Genomic DNA, 20,382 nt, shown 5'->3' on the forward strand with positions numbered 1-20,382 from the left:
TTAAGGTCGAGGTGGTGGCGTGTCTGGTGTCTTGAGGTCGAGGTGGTGGCGTGTCTTGAGGTCGTGGTGGTGGCGTGTCTGGTGTCTTAAGGTCGAGGTGGTGGCGTGTCTGGTGTCTTGAGGTCGAGGTGGTGGCGTGTCTTGAGGTCGTGGTGGTGGCGTGTCTGGTGTCTTAAGGTCGAGGTGGTGGCGTGTCTGGTGTCTTGAGGTCGAGGTGGTGGCGTGTCTGGTGTCTTACGGTCGAGGTGGTGGCGTGTCTGGTGTCTTGATGTCGAGGTAGTGGCGTGTCTGGTGTCTTGAGGTCGTGGTGGTGGCGTGTCTGGTGTCTTAAGGTCGTGGTGGTGGCGTGTCTGGTGTCTTAAGGTCGAGGTAGTGGCGTGTCTGGTGTCTTAAGGTCGAGGTAGTGGCGTGTCTGGTGTCTTAAGGTCGTGGTGGTGGCGTGTCTGGTGTCTTAAGGTCGTGGTGGTGGCGTGTCTGGTGTCTTAAGGTCGAGGTAGTGGCGTGTCTTAAGGTCGTGGTGGTGGCGTGTCTGGTGTCTTAAGGTCGAGGTGGTGGCGTGTCTGGTGTCTTAAGGTCGAGGTAGTGGCGTGTCTGGTGTCTTAAGGTCGTGGTGGTGGCGTGTCTGGTGTCTTAAGGTCGTGGTGGTGGCGTGTCTGGTGTCTTAAGGTCGAGGTAGTGGCGTGTCTTAAGGTCGTGGTGGTGGCGTGTCTGGTGTCTTAAGGTCGAGGTGGTGGAGTGTCTGGTGTCTTAAGGTCGAGGTGGTGGCGTGTCTGGTGTCTTAAGGTCGAGGTGGTGGCGTGTCTGGTGTCTTAAGGTCGAGGTAGTGGCGTGTCTTGAGGTCGTGGTGGTGGCGTGTCTGGTGTCTTGAGGTCGAGGTAGTGGCGTGTCTGGTGTCTTAAGGTCGTGGTGGTGGCGTGTCTGGTGTCTTGAGGTCGAGGTGGTGGCGTGTCTGGTGCTTTAAGGTCGAGGTAGTGGCGTGTCTGGTGTCTTGAGGTCGAGGTGGTGGCGTGTCTGGTGTCTTAAGGTCGTGGTGGTGGCGTGTCTGGTGTCTTAAGGTCGAGGTAGTGGCGTGTCTGGTGTCTTAAGGTCGAGGTAGTGGCGTGTCTGGTGTCTTAAGGTCGTGGTGGTGGCGTGTCTGGTGTCTTAAGGTCGTGGTGGTGGCGTGTCTGGTGTCTTAAGGTCGAGGTAGTGGCGTGTCTTAAGGTCGTGGTGGTGGCGTGTCTGGTGTCTTAAGGTCGAGGTAGTGGCGTGTCTGGTGTCTTAAGGTCGAGGTGGTGGCGTGTCTGGTGTCTTAAGGTCGTGGTGGTGGCGTGTCTGGTGTCTTAAGGTCGAGGTAGTGGCGTGTCTTAAGGTCGTGGTGGTGGCGTGTCTTAAGGTCGAGGTGGTGGCGTGTCTGGTGTCTTAAGGTCGAGGTAGTGGCGTGTCTTAAGGTCGAGGTGGTGGCGTGTCTGGTGTCTTAAGGTCGAGGTAGTGGCGTGTCTGGTGTCTTAAGGTCGAGGTAGTGGCGTGTCTGGTGTCTTAAGGTCGTGGTGGTGGCGTGTCTGGTGTCTTAAGGTCGAGGTAGTGGCGTGTCTTGAGGTCGTGGTGGTGGCGTGTCTGGTGTCTTAAGGTCGAGGTAGTGGCGTGTCTTGAGGTCGTGGTGGTGGCGTGTCTGGTGTCTTAAGGTCGAGGTAGTGGCGTGTCTTGAGGTCGAGGTGGTGGCGTGTCTGGTGTCTTGAGGTCGTGGTGGTGGAGTGTCTGGTGTCTTAAGATCGAGGTGGTGGCGTGTCTGGTGTCTTAAGGTCGAGGTGGTGGCGTGTCTTGAGGTCGTGGTGGTGGCGTGTCTGGTGTCTTAAGGTCGAGGTGGTGGCGTGTCTGGTGTCTTAAGGTCGAGGTAGTGGCGTGTCTTGAGGTCGTGGTGGTGGCGTGTCTGGTGTCTTAAGGTCGAGGTGGTGGCGTGTCTGGTGTCTTAAGGTCGAGGTGGTGGCGTGTCTGGTGTCTTAAGGTCGAGGTAGTGGCGTGTCTTGAGGTCGTAGTGGTGGCGTGTCTGGTGTCTTAAGGTCGAGGTGGTGGCGTGTCTGGTGTCTTAAGGTCGAGGTAGTGGCGTGTCTGGTGTCTTAAGGTCGAGGTGGTGGCGTGTCTGGTGTCTTGAGGTCGAGGTGGTGGCGTGTCTTGAGGTCGTGGTGGTGGCGTGTCTGGTGTCTTAAGGTCGAGGTGGTGGCGTGTCTGGTGTCTTGAGGTCGAGGTGGTGGCGTGTCTTGAGGTCGTGGTGGTGGCGTGTCTGGTGTCTTAAGGTCGAGGTGGTGGCGTGTCTGGTGTCTTGAGGTCGAGGTGGTGGCGTGTCTGGTGTCTTAAGGTCGAGGTGGTGGCGTGTCTGGTGTCTTGATGTCGAGGTAGTGGCGTGTCTGGTGTCTTGAGGTCGTGGTGGTGGCGTGTCTGGTGTCTTAAGGTCGTGGTGGTGGCGTGTCTGGTGTCTTAAGGTCGAGGTAGTGGCGTGTCTGGTGTCTTAAGGTCGAGGTAGTGGCGTGTCTGGTGTCTTAAGGTCGTGGTGGTGGCGTGTCTGGTGTCTTAAGGTCGTGGTGGTGGCGTGTCTGGTGTCTTAAGGTCGAGTTAGTGGCGTGTCTTAAGGTCGTGGTGGTGGCGTGTCTGGTGTCTTAAGGTCGAGGTGGTGGCGTGTCTGGTGTCTTAAGGTCGAGGTAGTGGCGTGTCTGGTGTCTTAAGGTCGTGGTGGTGGCGTGTCTGGTGTCTTAAGGTCGTGGTGGTGGCGTGTCTGGTGTCTTAAGGTCGAGGTAGTGGCGTGTCTTAAGGTCGTGGTGGTGGCGTGTCTGGTGTCTTAAGGTCGAGGTGGTGGAGTGTCTGGTGTCTTAAGGTCGAGGTGGTGGCGTGTCTGGTGTCTTAAGGTCGAGGTGGTGGCGTGTCTGGTGTCTTAAGGTCGAGGTAGTGGCGTGTCTTGAGGTCGTGGTGGTGGCGTGTCTGGTGTCTTGAGGTCGAGGTAGTGGCGTGTCTGGTGTCTTAAGGTCGTGGTGGTGGCGTGTCTGGTGTCTTGAGGTCGAGGTGGTGGCGTGTCTGGTGCTTTAAGGTCGAGGTAGTGGCGTGTCTGGTGTCTTGAGGTCGAGGTGGTGGCGTGTCTGGTGTCTTAAGGTCGTGGTGGTGGCGTGTCTGGTGTCTTAAGGTCGAGGTAGTGGCGTGTCTGGTGTCTTAAGGTCGAGGTAGTGGCGTGTCTGGTGTCTTAAGGTCGTGGTGGTGGCGTGTCTGGTGTCTTAAGGTCGTGGTGGTGGCGTGTCTGGTGTCTTAAGGTCGAGGTAGTGGCGTGTCTTAAGGTCGTGGTGGTGGCGTGTCTGGTGTCTTAAGGTCGAGGTAGTGGCGTGTCTGGTGTCTTAAGGTCGAGGTGGTGGCGTGTCTGGTGTCTTAAGGTCGTGGTGGTGGCGTGTCTGGTGTCTTAAGGTCGAGGTAGTGGCGTGTCTTAAGGTCGTGGTGGTGGCGTGTCTTAAGGTCGAGGTGGTGGCGTGTCTGGTGTCTTAAGGTCGAGGTAGTGGCGTGTCTTAAGGTCGAGGTGGTGGCGTGTCTGGTGTCTTAAGGTCGAGGTAGTGGCGTGTCTGGTGTCTTAAGGTCGAGGTAGTGGCGTGTCTGGTGTCTTAAGGTCGTGGTGGTGGCGTGTCTGGTGTCTTAAGGTCGAGGTAGTGGCGTGTCTTGAGGTCGTGGTGGTGGCGTGTCTGGTGTCTTAAGGTCGAGGTAGTGGCGTGTCTTGAGGTCGTGGTGGTGGCGTGTCTGGTGTCTTAAGGTCGAGGTAGTGGCGTGTCTTGAGGTCGAGGTGGTGGCGTGTCTGGTGTCTTGAGGTCGTGGTGGTGGAGTGTCTGGTGTCTTAAGATCGAGGTGGTGGCGTGTCTGGTGTCTTAAGGTCGAGGTGGTGGCGTGTCTTGAGGTCGTGGTGGTGGCGTGTCTGGTGTCTTAAGGTCGAGGTGGTGGCGTGTCTGGTGTCTTAAGGTCGAGGTAGTGGCGTGTCTTGAGGTCGTGGTGGTGGCGTGTCTGGTGTCTTAAGGTCGAGGTGGTGGCGTGTCTGGTGTCTTAAGGTCGAGGTGGTGGCGTGTCTGGTGTCTTAAGGTCGAGGTAGTGGCGTGTCTTGAGGTCGTAGTGGTGGCGTGTCTGGTGTCTTAAGGTCGAGGTGGTGGCGTGTCTGGTGTCTTAAGGTCGAGGTGGTGGCGTGTCTTGAGGTCGTGGTGGTGGCGTGTCTGGTGTCTTAAGGTCGAGGTGGTGGCGTGTCTGGTGTCTTAAGGTCGAGGTGGTGGCGTGTCTTGTGTCTTAAGGTCGAGGTAGTGGCGTGTCTTGAGGTCGTGGTGGTGGCGTGTCTGGTGTCTTAAGGTCGAGGTGGTGGCGTGTCTGGTGTCTTAAGGTCGAGGTGGTGGCGTGTCTGGTGTCTTAAGGTCGAGGTGGTGGCGTGTCTTGAGGTCGTGGTGGTGGCGTGTCTGGTGTCTTAAGGTCGAGGTGGTGGCGTGTCTGGTGTCTTAAGGTCGAGGTGGTGGCGTGTCTGGTGTCTTAAGGTCGAGGTAGTGGCGTGTCTTAAGGTCGTGGTGGTGGCGTGTCTGGTGTCTTAAGGTCGAGGTAGTGGCGTGTCTTAAGGTCGTGGTGGTGGCGTGTCTGGTGTCTTAAGGTCGAGGTGGTGGCGTGTCTGGTGTCTTAAGGTCGAGGTAGTGGCGTGTCTGGTGTCTTAAGGTCGTGGTGGTGGCGTGTCTGGTGTCTTAAGGTCGTGGTGGTGGCGTGTCTGGTGTCTTAAGGTCGAGGTAGTGGCGTGTCTTAAGGTCGTGGTGGTGGCGTGTCTGGTGTCTTAAGGTCGAGGTGGTGGAGTGTCTGGTGTCTTAAGGTCGAGGTAGTGGCGTGTCTTGAGGTCGTGGTGGTGGCGTGTCTGGTGTCTTGAGGTCGAGGTAGTGGCGTGTCTGGTGTCTTAAGGTCGTGGTGGTGGCGTGTCTGGTGTCTTGAGGTCGAGGTGGTGGCGTGTCTGGTGCTTTAAGGTCGAGGTAGTGGCGTGTCTGGTGTCTTGAGGTCGAGGTGGTGGCGTGTCTGGTGTCTTAAGGTCGTGGTGGTGGCGTGTCTGGTGTCTTAAGGTCGAGGTAGTGGCGTGTCTGGTGTCTTAAGGTCGAGGTAGTGGCGTGTCTGGTGTCTTAAGGTCGTGGTGGTGGCGTGTCTGGTGTCTTAAGGTCGTGGTGGTGGCGTGTCTGGTGTCTTAAGGTCGAGGTAGTGGCGTGTCTGAAGGTCGTGGTGGTGGCGTGTCTGGTGTCTTAAGGTCGAGGTAGTGGCGTGTCTGGTGTCTTAAGGTCGAGGTGGTGGCGTGTCTGGTGTCTTAAGGTCGTGGTGGTGGCGTGTCTGGTGTCTTAAGGTCGAGGTAGTGGCGTGTCTTAAGGTCGTGGTGGTGGCGTGTCTTAAGGTCGAGGTGGTGGCGTGTCTGGTGTCTTAAGGTCGAGGTAGTGGCGTGTCTTAAGGTCGAGGTGGTGGCGTGTCTGGTGTCTTAAGGTCGAGGTAGTGGCGTGTCTGGTGTCTTAAGGTCGAGGTAGTGGCGTGTCTGGTGTCTTAAGGTCGTGGTGGTGGCGTGTCTGGTGTCTTAAGGTCGAGGTAGTGGCGTGTCTTGAGGTCGTGGTGGTGGCGTGTCTGGTGTCTTAAGGTCGAGGTAGTGGCGTGTCTTGAGGTCGTGGTGGTGGCGTGTCTGGTGTCTTAAGGTCGAGGTAGTGGCGTGTCTTGAGGTCGAGGTGGTGGCGTGTCTGGTGTCTTGAGGTCGTGGTGGTGGAGTGTCTGGTGTCTTAAGATCGAGGTGGTGGCGTGTCTGGTGTCTTAAGGTCGAGGTGGTGGCGTGTCTTGAGGTCGTGGTGGTGGCGTGTCTGGTGTCTTAAGGTCGAGGTGGTGGCGTGTCTGGTGTCTTAAGGTCGAGGTAGTGGCGTGTCTTGAGGTCGTGGTGGTGGCGTGTCTGGTGTCTTAAGGTCGAGGTGGTGGCGTGTCTGGTGTCTTAAGGTCGAGGTGGTGGCGTGTCTGGTGTCTTAAGGTCGAGGTAGTGGCGTGTCTTGAGGTCGTAGTGGTGGCGTGTCTGGTGTCTTAAGGTCGAGGTGGTGGCGTGTCTGGTGTCTTAAGGTCGAGGTGGTGGCGTGTCTTGAGGTCGTGGTGGTGGCGTGTCTGGTGTCTTAAGGTCGAGGTGGTGGCGTTTCTGGTGTCTTAAGGTCGAGGTGGTGGCGTGTCTTGTGTCTTAAGGTCGAGGTAGTGGCGTGTCTTGAGGTCGTGGTGGTGGCGTGTCTGGTGTCTTAAGGTCGAGGTGGTGGCGTGTCTGGTGTCTTAAGGTCGAGGTGGTGGCGTGTCTGGTGTCTTAAGGTCGAGGTGGTGGCGTGTCTTGAGGTCGTGGTGGTGGCGTGTCTGGTGTCTTAAGGTCGAGGTGGTGGCGTGTCTGGTGTCTTAAGGTCGAGGTGGTGGCGTGTCTGGTGTCTTAAGGTCGAGGTAGTGGCGTGTCTTGAGGTCGTGGTGGTGGCGTGTCTGGTGTCTTAAGGTCGAGGTGGTGGCGTGTCTTGAGGTCGTGGTGGTGGCGTGTCTGGTGTCTTAAGGTCGAGGTGGTGGCGTGTCTGGTGTCTTAAGGTCGAGGTGGTGGCGTGTCTGGTGTCTTAAGGTCGAGGTAGTGGCGTGTCTTGAGGTCGTGGTGGTGGCTTGTCTGGTGTCTTAAGGTCGAGGTGGTGGCGTGTCTGGTGTCTTAAGGTCGAGGTGGTGGCGTGTCTGGTGTCTTAAGGTCGAGGTAGTGGCGTGTCTTGAGGTCGTGGTGGTGGCGTGTCTGGTGTCTTAAGGTCGAGGTGGTGGCGTGTCTGGTGTCTTGAGGTCGAGGTGGTGGCGTGTCTGGTGTCTTGAGGTCGTTGTGGTGGCGTGTCTGGTGTCTTAAGGTCGTGGTGGTGGCGTGTCTGGTGTCTTAAGGTCGAGGTAGTGGCGTGTCTGGTGTCTTAAGGTCGAGGTGGTGGCGTGTCTGGTGTCTTGAGGTCGAGGTGGTGGCGTGTCTGGTGTCTTAAGGTCGAGGTGGTGGCGTGTCTGGTGTCTTGAGGTCGAGGTGGTGGCGTGTCTGGTGTCTTGAGGTCGAGGTGGTGGCGTGTCTGGTGTCTTGAGGTCGTGGTGGTGGCGTGTCTGGTGTCTTAAGGTCGAGGTAGTGGCGTGTCTGGTGTCTTAAGGTCGAGGTAGTGGCGTGTCTGGTGTCTTAAGGTCGAGGTGGTGGCGTGACTGGTGTCTTGAGGTCGTGGTGGTGGCGTGTCTGGTGTCTTAAGGTCGAGGTGGTGGCGTGTCTGGTGTCTTGAGGTCGTGGTGGTGGCGTGTCTGGTGTCTTAAGGTCGTGGTGGTGGCGTGTCTGGTGTCTTAAGGTCGAGGTAGTGGCGTGTCTGGTGTCTTAAGGTCGAGGTAGTGGCGTGTCTTGAGGTCGTGGTGGTGGCGTGTCTGGTGTCTTGAGGTCGAGGTAGTGGCGTGTCTTGAGGTCGAGGTAGTGGCGTGTCTGGTGTCTTAAGGTCGAGGTGGTGGCGTGTCTGGTGTCTTAAGGTCGAGGTGGTGGCGTGTCTGGTGTCTTAAGGTCGAGGTAGTGGCGTGTCTTGAGGTCGTGGTGGTGGCGTGTCTGGTGTCTTGAGGTCGAGGTGGTGGCGTGTCTGGTGTCTTGAGGTCGAGGTAGTGGCGTGTCTGGTGTCTTAAGGTCGAGGTGGTGGCGTGTCTGGTGTCTTAAGGTCGAGGTGGTGGCGTGTCTGGTGTCTTAAGGTCGAGGTGGTGGCGTGTCTGGTGTCTTGAGGTTGAGGTAGTGGCGTGTCTGGTGTCTTAAGGTCGAGGTAGTGGCGTTCTTGTGTCTTGAGGTCGAGTTGGTGGCGTGTCTGTCTTGAGGTCGAGTTGGTGGCGTGTCTGGTGTCTTAAGGTCGTGGTGGTGGCGTGTCTGGTGTCTTGAGGTTGAGGTAGTGGCGTGTCTGGTGTCTTAAGGTCGAGGTAGTGGCGTGTCTTGTGTCTTGAGGTCGAGTTGGTGGCGTGTCTGTCTTGAGGTCGAGTTGGTGGCGTGTCTGGTGTCTTAAGGTCGTGGTGGTGGCGTGTCTGGTGTCTTAAGGTCGAGGTAGTGGCGTGTCTTGAGGTCGTGGTGGTGGCGTGTCTGGTGTCTTAAGGTCGAGGTAGTGGCGTGTCTGGTGTCTTAAGGTCGAGGTAGTGGCGTGTCTGGTGTCTTAAGGTCGTGGTGGTGGCGTGTCCTAAGGTCGAGGTGGTGGCGTGTCTGGTGTCTTAAGGTCGTGGAGGTGGCGTGTCTGGTGTCTTAAGGTTGAGGTAGTGGCGTGTCTGGTGTCTTAAGGTCGAGGTAGTGGCGTGTCTGGTGTCTTAAGGTCGAGGTGGTGGCGTGTCTGGTGTCTTGAGGTCGAGGTGGTGGCGTGTCTGGTGTCTTAAGGTCGAGGTGGTGGCGTGTCTTGAGGTCGTGGTGGTGGCGTGTCTGGTGTCTTAAGGTCGAGGTTGTGGCGTGTCTGGTGTCTTAAGGTCGAGGTGGTGGCGTGTCTGGTGTCTTAAGGTCGAGGTAGTGGCGTGTCTTGAGGTCGTGGTGGTGGCGTGTCTGGTGTCTTAAGGTCGAGGTAGTGGCGTGTCTGGTGTCTTAAGGTCGAGGTGGTGGCGTGTCTGGTGTCTTAAGGTCGAGGTGGTGGCGTGTCTGGTGTCTTAAGGTCGAGGTGGTGGCGTGTCTGGTGTCTTGAGGTCGTGGTGGTGGCGTGTCTGGTGTCTTAAGGTCGAGGTGGTGGCGTGTCTGGTGTCTTAAGGTCGTGGTGGTGGCGTGTCTGGTGTCTTAAGGTCGAGGTAGTGGCGTGTCTTGAGGTCGTGGTGGTGGCGTGTCTGGTGTCTTGAGGTCGAGGTGGTGGCGTGTCTGGTGTCTTAAGGTCGTGGTGGTGGCGTGTCTGGTGTCTTAAGGTCGAGGTAGTGGCGTGTCTTGAGGTCGTGGTGGTGGCGTGTCTGGTGTCTTGAGGTCGAGGTGGTGGCGTGTCTGGTGTCTTAAGGTCGTGGTGGTGGCGTGTCCTAAGGTCGAGGTGGTGGCGTGTCTGGTGTCTTAAGGTCGTGGAGGTGGCGTGTCTGGTGTCTTAAGGTCGAGGTAGTGGCGTGTCTGGTGTCTTAAGGTCGAGGTAGTGGCGTGTCTGGTGTCTTAAGGTCGAGGTGGTGGCGTGTCTGGTGTCTTGAGGTCGAGGTGGTGGCGTGTCTGGTGTCTTAAGGTCGAGGTGGTGGCGTGTCTTGAGGTCGTGGTGGTGGCGTGTCTGGTGTCTTAAGGTCGAGGTTGTGGCGTGTCTGGTGTCTTAAGGTCGAGGTGGTGGCGTGTCTGGTGTCTTAAGGTCGAGGTAGTGGCGTGTCTTGAGGTCGTGGTGGTGGCGTGTCTGGTGTCTTAAGGTCGAGGTAGTGGCGTGTCTGGTGTCTTAAGGTCGAGGTGGTGGCGTGTCTGGTGTCTTAAGGTCGAGGTGGTGGCGTGTCTGGTGTCTTGAGGTCGTGGTGGTGGCGTGTCTGGTGTCTTAAGGTCGAGGTGGTGGCGTGTCTGGTGTCTTAAGGTCGTGGTGGTGGCGTGTCTGGTGTCTTAAGGTCGAGGTAGTGGCGTGTCTTGAGGTCGTGGTGGTGGCGTGTCTGGTGTCTTGAGGTCGAGGTAGTGGCGTGTCTGGTGTCTTAAGGTCGTGGTGGTGGCGTGTCTGGTGTCTTAAGGTCGAGGTAGTGGCGTGTCTTGAGGTCGTGGTGGTGGCGTGTCTGGTGTCTTGAGGTCGAGGTGGTGGCGTGTCTGGTGTCTTAAGGTCGTGGTAGTGGCGTGTCTGGTGTCTTGAGGTCGAGGTGGTGGCGTGTCTGGTGTCTTAAGGTCGTGGTGGTGGCGTGTCTGGTGTCTTAAGGTCGAGGTAGTGGCGTGTCTGGTGTCTTAAGGTCGTGGTGGTGGCGTGTCTTAAGGTCGTGGTGGTGGCGTGTCTGGTGTCTTGAGGTCGAGGTGGTGGCGTGTCTTGTGTCTTGAGGTCGAGTTGGTGGCGTGTCTGGTGTCTTAAGGTCGTGGTGGTGGCGTGTCTGGTGTCTTAAGGTCGAGGTAGTGGCGTGTCTTGAGGTCGTGGTGGTGGCGTGTCTGGTGTCTTAAGGTCGAGGTAGTGGCGTGTCTTGAGGTCGTGGTGGTGGCGTGTCTGGTGTCTTGAGGTCGTGGAGGTGGCGTGTCTGGTGTCTTAAGGTCGAGGTAGTGGCGTGTCTGGTGTCTTAAGGTCGAGGTAGTGGCGTGTCTGGTGTCTTAAGGTCGAGGTGGTGGCGTGTCTGGTGTCTTGAGGTCGTGGTGGTGGCGTGTCTGGTGTCTTAAGGTCGTGGTGGTGGCGTGTCTGGTGTCTTGAGGTCGTGGTGGTGGCGTGTCTGGTGTCTTAAGGTCGAGGTAGTGGCGTGTCTGGTGTCTTGAGGTCGAGGTGGTGGCGTGTCTGGTGTCTTAAGGTCGAGGTAGTGGCGTGTCTGGTGTCTTGAGGTCGAGGTGGTGGCGTGTCTGGTGTCTTAAGGTCGAGGTAGTGGCGTGTCTGGTGTCTTAAGGTCGTGGTGGTGGCGTGTCTGGTGTCTTAAGGTCGAGGTAGTGGCGTGTCTTGAGGTCGTGGTGGTGGCGTGTCTGGTGTCTTAAGGTCGAGGTAGTGGAGTGTCTTGAGGTCGTGGTGGTGGCGTGTCTGGTGTCTTGAGGTCGAGGTGGTGGCGTGTCTGGTGTCTTAAGGTCGAGGTGGTGGCATGTCTGGTGTCTTAAGGTCGAGGTGGTGGCGTGTCTGGTGTCTTAAGGTCGAGGTAGTGGCGTGTCTTGAGGTCGTGGTGGTGGCGTGTCTGGTGTCTTGAGGTCGAGGTGGTGGCGTGTCTGGTGTCTTGAGGTTGAGGTGGTGGCGTGTTTGGTGTCTTGAGGTCGTGGTGGTGGCGTGTCTGGTGTCTTAAGGTCGAGGTAGTGGCGTGTCTGGTGTCTTAAGGTCGAGGTGGTGGCGTGTCTGGTGTCTTAAGGTCGAGGTAGTGGCGTGTCTGGTGTCTTAAGGTCAAGGTAGTGGCGTGTCTGGTGTCTTGAGGTCGTGGTGGTGGCGTGTCTGGTGTCTTAAGGTCGAGGTAGTGGCGTGTCTGGTGTCTTAAGGTCGAGGTAGTGGCGTGTCTGGTGTCTTGAGGTCGAGGTGGTGGCGTGTCTGGTGTCTTAAGGTCGTGGTGGTGGCGTGTCTGGTGTCTTAAGGTCGAGGTAGTGGCGTGTCTGGTGTCTTAAGGTCGTGGTGGTGGCGTGTCTGGTGTCTTGAGGTCGAGGTGGTGGCGTGTCTGGTGTGTTGATGTCCTGAGGAACATTTAATGATGTGATGGGAACACAAAGTGATGTGGGGGGGGGGGGGCATTGTGAGATGTGTGGGGAACATTACGTGAGGAGTGAGGAAACATTGTAAGATTTTAGAGGAACATTGAGTGATGTGACATGGGGGAACATAGGATGATGTGAGGGGAACATTGAGTAATGTGTGGGGAGCATTGAGTGATGTGTGGGGAACGTTGAGTGATGTGTGGGGAACATTCTGTGATCTGTGAAAAATCGAGTTTGTGTGTGGGGAACATTGAGTGGTGTGTGGGGAACATTGAGTGATGTGTGGGGAACATTGAGAGAATTGTGTGGAATATTGAGTGGTGTGTGAAGGGAACATTGAGTGAATTGTGGGGAACATTGAGTGATGTGTTAGGGGAACAGCAAGTGCTGCGTGGGAAACATTGAGTGAATTGTGGGGAATATTGAGTGGTGTGTGAAGGGAACATTGAGTGATGTGTGGAGAACATTGATGTGTGGGGAACATTTAGTGATGTGTAGGGGAACATTGAGAGAATTGTGGGGAATGTTGAGTGGTGTGTGATGGGAACATTGAGTGAATTGTGGGGAACATTGAGTGATGTGTGAGGGGAACAGTAAGTGCTGCGTGGGAAACATTGAGTGAATTGTGGGGAACATTAAGTGGTGTGTTAGGGAACATTGGGCGATGGTGTGAGTGAACCGTCAAGTGATTTTTTTAGGGAAATATTGATTGGTGAGTGATATGAACATTAAGTAATATGTGAGGAAAAATCTCATTGATATGATGTAGCTACAAGCATGTTTCACATGTTAGGCAGGTCATGAATGAAACAGGCTAATCTCATCATTGAACGACAGGTAACTCTGAAAAGATTTTTTTTACCTCATCAGGAAATTAATGCTGCTACTAGACTCAATCAATCGATACAATACTCGATGTTTCAACATGCCCTTTCAATCACACCATTACTCAATGTTCGATCAGCCACTCGTATATTGATTTTCCATATTGACATACGATTTCACAATATTACGTACTTGTTTTAATTTAACTAATTTTTTTTTTTAAAGTTTACCCTTAAGTAAAAAGTCTAATTTGTTTTTCCTTCTTACTAATTATTATACGATTCTAAATCTTTGAAGGAATACTTTAAAATTTAATTAAAACATTTTCCAGATTAGTTATATTATTGAATGTAATTTTCATTGCTTTACTAATTATCATGCTATTGTAATGATTAAAAATATGCTGTAAAGATTTTAAAAATGTGTTTTTGTTTTTTACTTAGTTTGGAAGAAAAGCATTCTACATACTCCAGCGGTGCCTCCATTTTCGAGATTTCATTTTGGTGATGGCGTTATAAATGAAGAGGAACCGGTAACAGACTTAACATTAGCATCGAAAACCGCGGCAAAACAACTAACACTATCAGACGATAAAAATAATAATAGAAATGGCGACAATGTTACGCAACACCGGGAAGCAAATCCACTTGTAAATAAGTTGCAACTTACAAAATCAAATTTATCTGAAAATAGTTCTGTGAACAAAACAGTATTAAAAAATGAACACACGAGTGAGATTAACACAAACATGAACAAGAATGAGACGAAGAAAGGGCCAGCCCAAAGACTTGCCGAGACTTTAGAAAAACGGTTCAAGGAGGAAGAACAGAACGATATCCTCCGTATTGATCTACCTACTGATACTGAGCAGTTGAATGATAGCCTATTGTGTCCAAGCAAGCCACCAGGCCTGCGTAAGTTGTCGTCACTTTTTTGTTTAAATTCGTAAATATATATATACTAGAAAAATGGCCCGTTGAGGAAGGATACACCGGGCGCTAGGTTGATAGTGCTGTCTCTTTTCTCTAAACAAAAACCACCCCCCCACACACACCACCCCCACCCCCACCCACACCCCCCACCCCCACCCACACCACCCCAACCCCCCCCCCCACCCACACCACCCCCCCCCCACCCCCACCCCTACACACACCACCCCACACACACACCACCCCCCCACCCCCCCACCCCCCCCCCCCCCCCAAAAAAAAACATGTCTACCGTCCCATTCAACGAAATATAATTATATACTTTTTCCAGTGTCCGCCCCCTCCCCGAAAATTCTACACCCGCCCCCGAAAATTTCAAGTACCCCCCACCCCTCTCCGGGGAGGAAAAAGTCTAAATTAAAACCACCCCCCCCCCACTCACCCCCCCCCCCCCCCACACACACACCACCCCCCCACCCCCCACCCACCCCCCCCCCCCCCCACACACACACCACCCCCCCCCCCACCCCCCACCCACCCCCCCCCCCAAAAAAAAGCATGTCTACCGTCCCATTCAACAAAATATAATTATATACTTTTTCCAGTGTCCGCCCCCTCCCCGAAAATTCTACCCCCGCCCCCGAAAATTTCAAGTACCCCCACCCCTCTCCGGGGAGGAAAAAGTCTAAATTAAAACCACCCCCCCCACTCACCCCCCATCCCCCCCCCCCCCACACACACACCACCCCCTCCCCCCACCCCCCCCCCCCCCCACAACCCCCCCCCCCCTAAAAAAACATGTCTACCGTCCCATTCAACGAAATATAATTATATACTTTTTCCAGTGTCCGCCCCCTCCCAGAAAATTCTACCCCCGCCCCCGAAAATTTCAAGTACCCCCCACCCCTCTCCGGGGAGGAAAAAGTCTGAAAGAAACACTGAAACCAACCCACCCCCCCCACACACCACCCCCACCCCCCCCACCCCCACACACCACCCCCCCCCCCCACACACACACACCCCCCACACCCCCCCCCACCCCCCCAAAAAAACATGTCTACCGTCCCATTGCAAGAAAACCACTTTTTAGATTAGACACATTAATTAGGCGGTAATTTTATTATAGAGTATCGATGAGGAAATTTCTTTTGAGTTGGGGAGGGGGGGGGGGGCTCAGACGTTCTTACGCGGGGGGTGGGGCTTCGCCCCTACCCGAAGAATTGTATGCAAGAAACTCTTCACGCAAACCATTTAGATTAGACAACATTTCCTTTTTAATTCAATGTTTACGCGATAATCAATGACGTCATATGACTGTGTGCACTCTCTGGTTTGAGATTATGTTCTACTCTACGCTAAATGTGTCGACGTCATATTTCGTTTTTCGAATTACTGTGCATGTTTTTAAATTCCTTATGTTTTCTCTAGAGCGTTCCTTTTTTGCTTATGTTTTCTCTAGAGCGTTCCAGAGCGTTCTTGTCAGATAGATACATACACAGACAGCGAAACTATTATTATAGATATATATATATATATATATATATATATATATATATATATATATATATATATATATATATATATATATATATATATATCAGTGGCGGAACTAGAAAAAAGGGGCCACCCCGCAAAAATTTTTTTTAGGCCCCCCCCCATATCCTAATATATAAAAGCCCAATGTGCGCACATCTCTCTCTCTCTCTCTCTCTTTCTCTGTCCGCAAAAAATTTTCGCCGGACATCACGTCAGAATCGGCAGCGATATATCGAGAATTTTTTACGGACTTTTGTTGAAAATAATATGTTAGATGTTTTAAATGTATAACCACAATTTTATTTAAAGAAGAAAAATAAAAATTAAAGGCGTATTCGAATGTTGGGAAACAGTATTATTTATGCAACCGGAAAAGCATTAATATATGTGAAAAAGAACGCATAAAACTGTGACGTCACTATTGCTTATACATTAACTAATGACGTCATCTGCCGTGTTTAGAATGAAAAGAAATGAACTATTTCATTCAAATTTGATTTAGATCTACGTACACTATGAAATGTATACAATACAATTTTTCCGGCCTAAACTCATAACATTTATTTTATGTATTTGGATTCTAGATCTAGAGATTCTAGATCTAGACTAAATCTAAATCTACGCAATAACTAGATCTAGACGTAGACGCTAAGATCTAGATTTAGACTCTAACTTCTCTAAAATCAATTCCAAAAATAAATTTCTATATTAGGACTAAACTATTTCAAGACTTATTTATTTTATACAAAATCTTTGTTATGAACTGGCTAATTTGGGATAAAAAATTAATTTGAAAGAATAGGCATATTCGCGTAAGTTAAGATTTTAAAATACGTCTTTCATTCTCCGTATTTTATAAGTTGCCTAAATAGCGGAGATGTTAGTGTACATTAAACCACGCAGGTGGTGCGGGTTCGAGACACAGCAAGTCAGCTTGGTTAATGTATTCTTTTTTATTATGCTCGGGCTAAACTTTAAAAAAAAAATCTTTTAGGAATCTAGCTCTAGATCTAGATTGTCGGGTGTCCGATAGGGCACTTCCCGGCGCCGCAGGCGCTTCAAATTTGGCATGATCTTGCCTTGGTGCGACAGAACACGGGGGCCGGTTGGCCGAAAAGTCTACGATGTGGGGGTCAAAACTGACCTCGACTGACCGGTACCTTATATGAGCTATAAATCGAAAAAAAAATGTCCACGGAGGAACCTCTTCATAACTCCTGAGGTCGTAGACCGACCTTCGGGCGAATTAATTAAGCATTCAAATTCTCAATGTTTTCGAAGCCTAAGCGAAGCTGGGCAGCATGCCTAGTAAATATATAGGCCTATATATATATATATGTATATATCTATAATATAAGCGGGCTGTGTCTGTCCTTCCTTCCTTCCGTCCGTCCGTCATCGCTATAGATTTTGGGACTATAAAAGTAAAACTACGCACCATGCTGTGCTTTTCAGTGCACCGCAGTGTCTTATTATAAGTGTTAGAGTAGGGTTTGTTTATATAGCGGCATAGAGCTATTTTATAAATGACACTGTGTTTACTTTTTTGCATAACGTTATGAAAATATTAAATATTCGCACATTGCTAAAACATATTAAAAAGATCAATGTCAAATATCATTTTAGTTTATATTCCTAGAAAAAATGGATACATTTCCATAAAAGTAGGTCGAAAAAACTAATTAATTCAACTTTTTTTTGTGGTAATTTTTTTCAAGGGAGGTAATTTGAAAATATATTTATCTCAACAATAATTTAAGTTAATCTTTTTTGTATTACTACCGCATTGATTAGTATATGTTAATGTTCATAATTAAAAGAGAAAAATGTTAAGATTATTTATATTATTTATTATTTTTTTCTAATTAGTCTATGATTTCTCTAAAATCACTATCTTTTTGCTTTTGTTTTTCGGTGTTATGAAAACAGATGGTGAAATTAGACTTTTTGAGAATAATAGAAAGGCTCTCTCTGAGCGCGGACGTATGGGAAAATGTTTTTTTTTTAATATTCAACTCACTCTCAATAAATTAAGTTAATTTTCTTTATTACTTCCACATTGATTATTATATGTTAAGTAAAATAGAAAAAATGTTAAGATTATTTACATTATTTTATAATTAGACTATGATCTCTCAAAATCACTATTTTTTTGTTTTTGTTTTTCGGTGTTAACAGATGGTAAAAAATTTAGAATTATAGTATAGAGAATGCTGGAAAGGCTCTCTCTGGGCGCGGATGCATAAGAAAAGCGTGTTGTTTGTTGGTGATTCTATTGTTGTGGTTGTGTTGTGGTTGTGTTGTGTTGTGGTTATGTTGTGGTTGTGTTGTGGTTGTGTTGTGGTTGTGTTTGTGGTTGTGTTGTGTTGTGGTTATGTTGTGGTTGTGTTGTCGTTGTGGTTGTGGTTGTGTTGTGGTTGTGGTTGTGGTTGTGGTTGTGTTGTGTTGTGATTGTGTTTTGTTTGTGTTTGTGTTATGTTTTTGTTTGTTTTGTTGTGTTGTGTTGTGGTTGTGTTGTGTTGTGGTTGTGTTTTGTTTGTGTTTGTGTTATGTTTTTGTTTGTTTTGTTCTGTTCCAAAGTTGGTACATTTAAAAAAGATTTACCGTGGCGGAGCACGGGATGCAGCTAGTATAATATAAGCGGGCTGAGCGTGTCCTTCCTTCCTTCCTTCCGTCCGTCATCGCTATAGATTTTGGGACTATAAAAGTAAACTGCGCACCACGCTGTGCTTTTCAGTGCACCGCAGTGTCTTATTATAAGTATTAGAGTAGGGTTTGTTTATATAGCGGCATAGAGCTATTTTATAATTGCCACGGTTTTTACTCTTTCGCATAACGTCAAGAAAATATTAAATACACGCAAACTGCTAAAACGTATTAAAAAGATTAATGTCAAATATCATTTTAGTTTATATTCCTAGAAAAAATGGATACATTTCCATAAAAGTAGGTCGAAAAAGCTAATTAATTCCACTTTTTTTTTGTGGTAATTGTTTCAAGGGAGGTAATTTGAAAATATATTTAACTCAACAATAATTTAAGTTAATCTTTTTTTTTATTACTACCGCATTGATTAGTCTATGTTAAGGTTCATAATTAAAAGAGAAAAATGTTAAGATTATTTATATTATTTTCTAATTAGTCTATGATTTCTCAAAATCACTATTTTTTGTTTTTGTTTTTTGGTGCTAACAGATGGTGAAATTTTATAATTATAATATAGAGAATGGTGGAAAGACTCTCTCTGGGCGCGGACGCCTGGGAAAAGCGTGATTTTCGGTGGTAATTCTAATTACATTGCCAATGGGTTTTCTTAGAACCATAAAAGTAAACACCACTTGCCGTACATTCATTTGCATCGCATTGTTTTATTGTAAGTTATGGAGTAGGATCTATTTATGTGACTTAAATTTTTAATGTTGGAAAGGGTCTCTTTGGGCGCGGACGCCTAAAAAGCGTGTTGTTTGGTGGTGATTCTAATGTTGTGGTTGTGTTGTTTTTTTTTTTTTTGGTTGTGTTGTGGTTGTGTTGTGGTTGTATTGTGGTTGTTTTTTGGTTGTGTTGTGGTTGTGTTGTGGCTGTGTTGTGGTTGTGTTTTTGTTGTGGTTGTGTTTTTGTTGTGGTTGTGTTGTAGTTGTGTTGTGTTGTGTTTGTGTTGTGGTTGTGTTGTGGTTGTGTTGTGGTTGTGTTGTGGTTGTGTTGTGTTGTGTTGTGTTTGTGTTGTGGTTGTGTTGTGGTTGTGTTGTGGTTGTGTTGTGTTTGTGGTTGTGTTTTTTGTGTTTGTGTTGTTTTTGTTTGTTTTGTTCTGTTCCAAAGTTGGTACATTTAAAAAAGATTTGCCGTGGCGGAGCACGGGATGCAGCTAGTATATATATATATATATATATATATATATATATATATATATATATATATATATATATATATATATATATATATATATAGGCCTATATATTTATATATGTATATATATATATATATATATATATATATATATATATATATATATATATATATGTATATATATATATATATATATATAATATATATATATATATATATATATATATATATATATATATATATATATATATATATACTCAAACACAACATACGAACATAGGAAACCTATTCATGCTGGCCTGTTCGTGTTATGAGAAATACGTGGGTTTTTTTTTTTAATTAAAACAAATTTCAACATCATGTCATGAGTGTAAGTACATTAGTCCAGGGATCGGCAACCTTTTGAGACGAAAGAGCCAAAAGTTACAATTTAAAACATTACCAGGTTTTTAAAGAGCCACTAACATGTTTATGGCAATAGTATATTTGTTTAGTATATATATATATATATATATATATATATATATATATATATATATATATATATATATATATATATATATAATCCTAAACAAATTTCACACACTATATATATATATATATATATATATATATATATATATATATATATAATTTAAAATAAATAGCTTTGAATACATGAGATAATCTCATTTGAATTTGTGTTGAGAGGATCTACTATCTAAGTCAGAGTACTTGATTTTGTTTTGAATAGCTCAAATCTCTCAGTAAAAACACACTTCATTTTGTTTCAATTAATGCTGAGGTGATTGAATAGTAGCATTAGTTTCATTAAGATATTTTTTCAGATTTTTCGTAATTAAGTAATTTACCGCTCACCATGTATCCAACAAAAAAGATTTTTTTTTGGAAACAAACCACATCTTTAAGCAAGATATAGGCTGGGTTTTCCTTTCAGTTTTACATTTAGCTGGTTTAGTTTCTTAGTGATATCCACTATGATGTTGAATGTTTCAATTCGGAATGGACAATGTAATAGGAAGTACACTGAGATAGGGAGTAACTAAATATTCTAATAGAATAGTGAATGTTTATTGTTAATATCTATTGTTATATCGTTTATTATCGAGTGCTGCAGACTTATATTTAAATGAGTTTTGGAACTAAAATAAAATAATTATTAATATCTGTGCATGGAGCTGAAGAGCCTCAACTGGACACCAAAAGAGCCGCATGCGGCTCGCGAGCCGCAGGTTGCCGACCCCTGCATTAGTCGGTTTTGTGAAAATCAGTTTTATATTATCTTTACCGTAAGACCTTTAACCACATATTGGTCAAAAGAATATAAAACATGAAAGCTTTCTGTAAATAATGGTGTCTCATGTCATGTTTATTTTAATGTTTTTTTGTATTTATTTTATTACTTTTAAATAAATTTTATTTTTATACAGTGTCATTCTTTAGTAAGTAATTTATAAACAAATAATAATAAAGAGAAGTAATTGCTTTTTAATTTGTTTAGTACAAATCTTTTAAAAAGAGGCTATGAGCATCACTATTTGACTATTTAAAAAAGGGAAATAAGTCATGGAAGTAGTTTGAACGTTTGCTTATCTTTGATAAGTTTCATTGTAGGAGAAAGAGGACTCGGCTTTCACAGTGGTTTAAAAACGAAGGAAAAATTAGCATGGGGTGGTGTCTATAGAATAAAGATAATCCAACGGCAGCTACGGTAACCTTTTTTACAAAACAAACATTAAGTCAAAAATGCAAGAACATTGTTTTTTAACTATAACAATTTTTTTTATGGTCGGCCGTGGGCCCCTAAATGGCGTGGGCCCCCCCGCATTGCGGGGTCTGGCGGCACTGTAGTTCCGCCCCTGATATATATATATATATATATATATATATATATATATATATATATATATATTTATATATATATATATATATTTATATGTATATCTGAATATAGAGGACAAATGC

General features: G+C 48.1%; 1 protein-coding gene across 1 annotated transcript in view; it reads left to right on the top strand.

The window, feature by feature from the left end:
• The window catches only part of LOC131949578 (beta-1,4-N-acetylgalactosaminyltransferase bre-4-like), a 54,227-nt gene that overhangs the window by 17,698 nt on the left and 16,147 nt on the right, over window positions 1–20,382 (top strand). The window contains exon 3 of the mRNA XM_059311424.1: window positions 12,553–13,023. Within this exon, the coding sequence (XP_059167407.1) occupies window positions 12,553–13,023 (471 nt within the window). The remainder of the gene's footprint in view (window positions 1–12,552; window positions 13,024–20,382) is intronic.

The sequence above is a fragment of the Physella acuta genome, unplaced genomic scaffold (assembly GCF_028476545.2).
Source record: "Physella acuta isolate Inbredline_101_S28 unplaced genomic scaffold, ASM2847654v3 ptg000701l, whole genome shotgun sequence".
Taxonomy (NCBI): Eukaryota; Metazoa; Mollusca; class Gastropoda; family Physidae; genus Physella; species Physella acuta.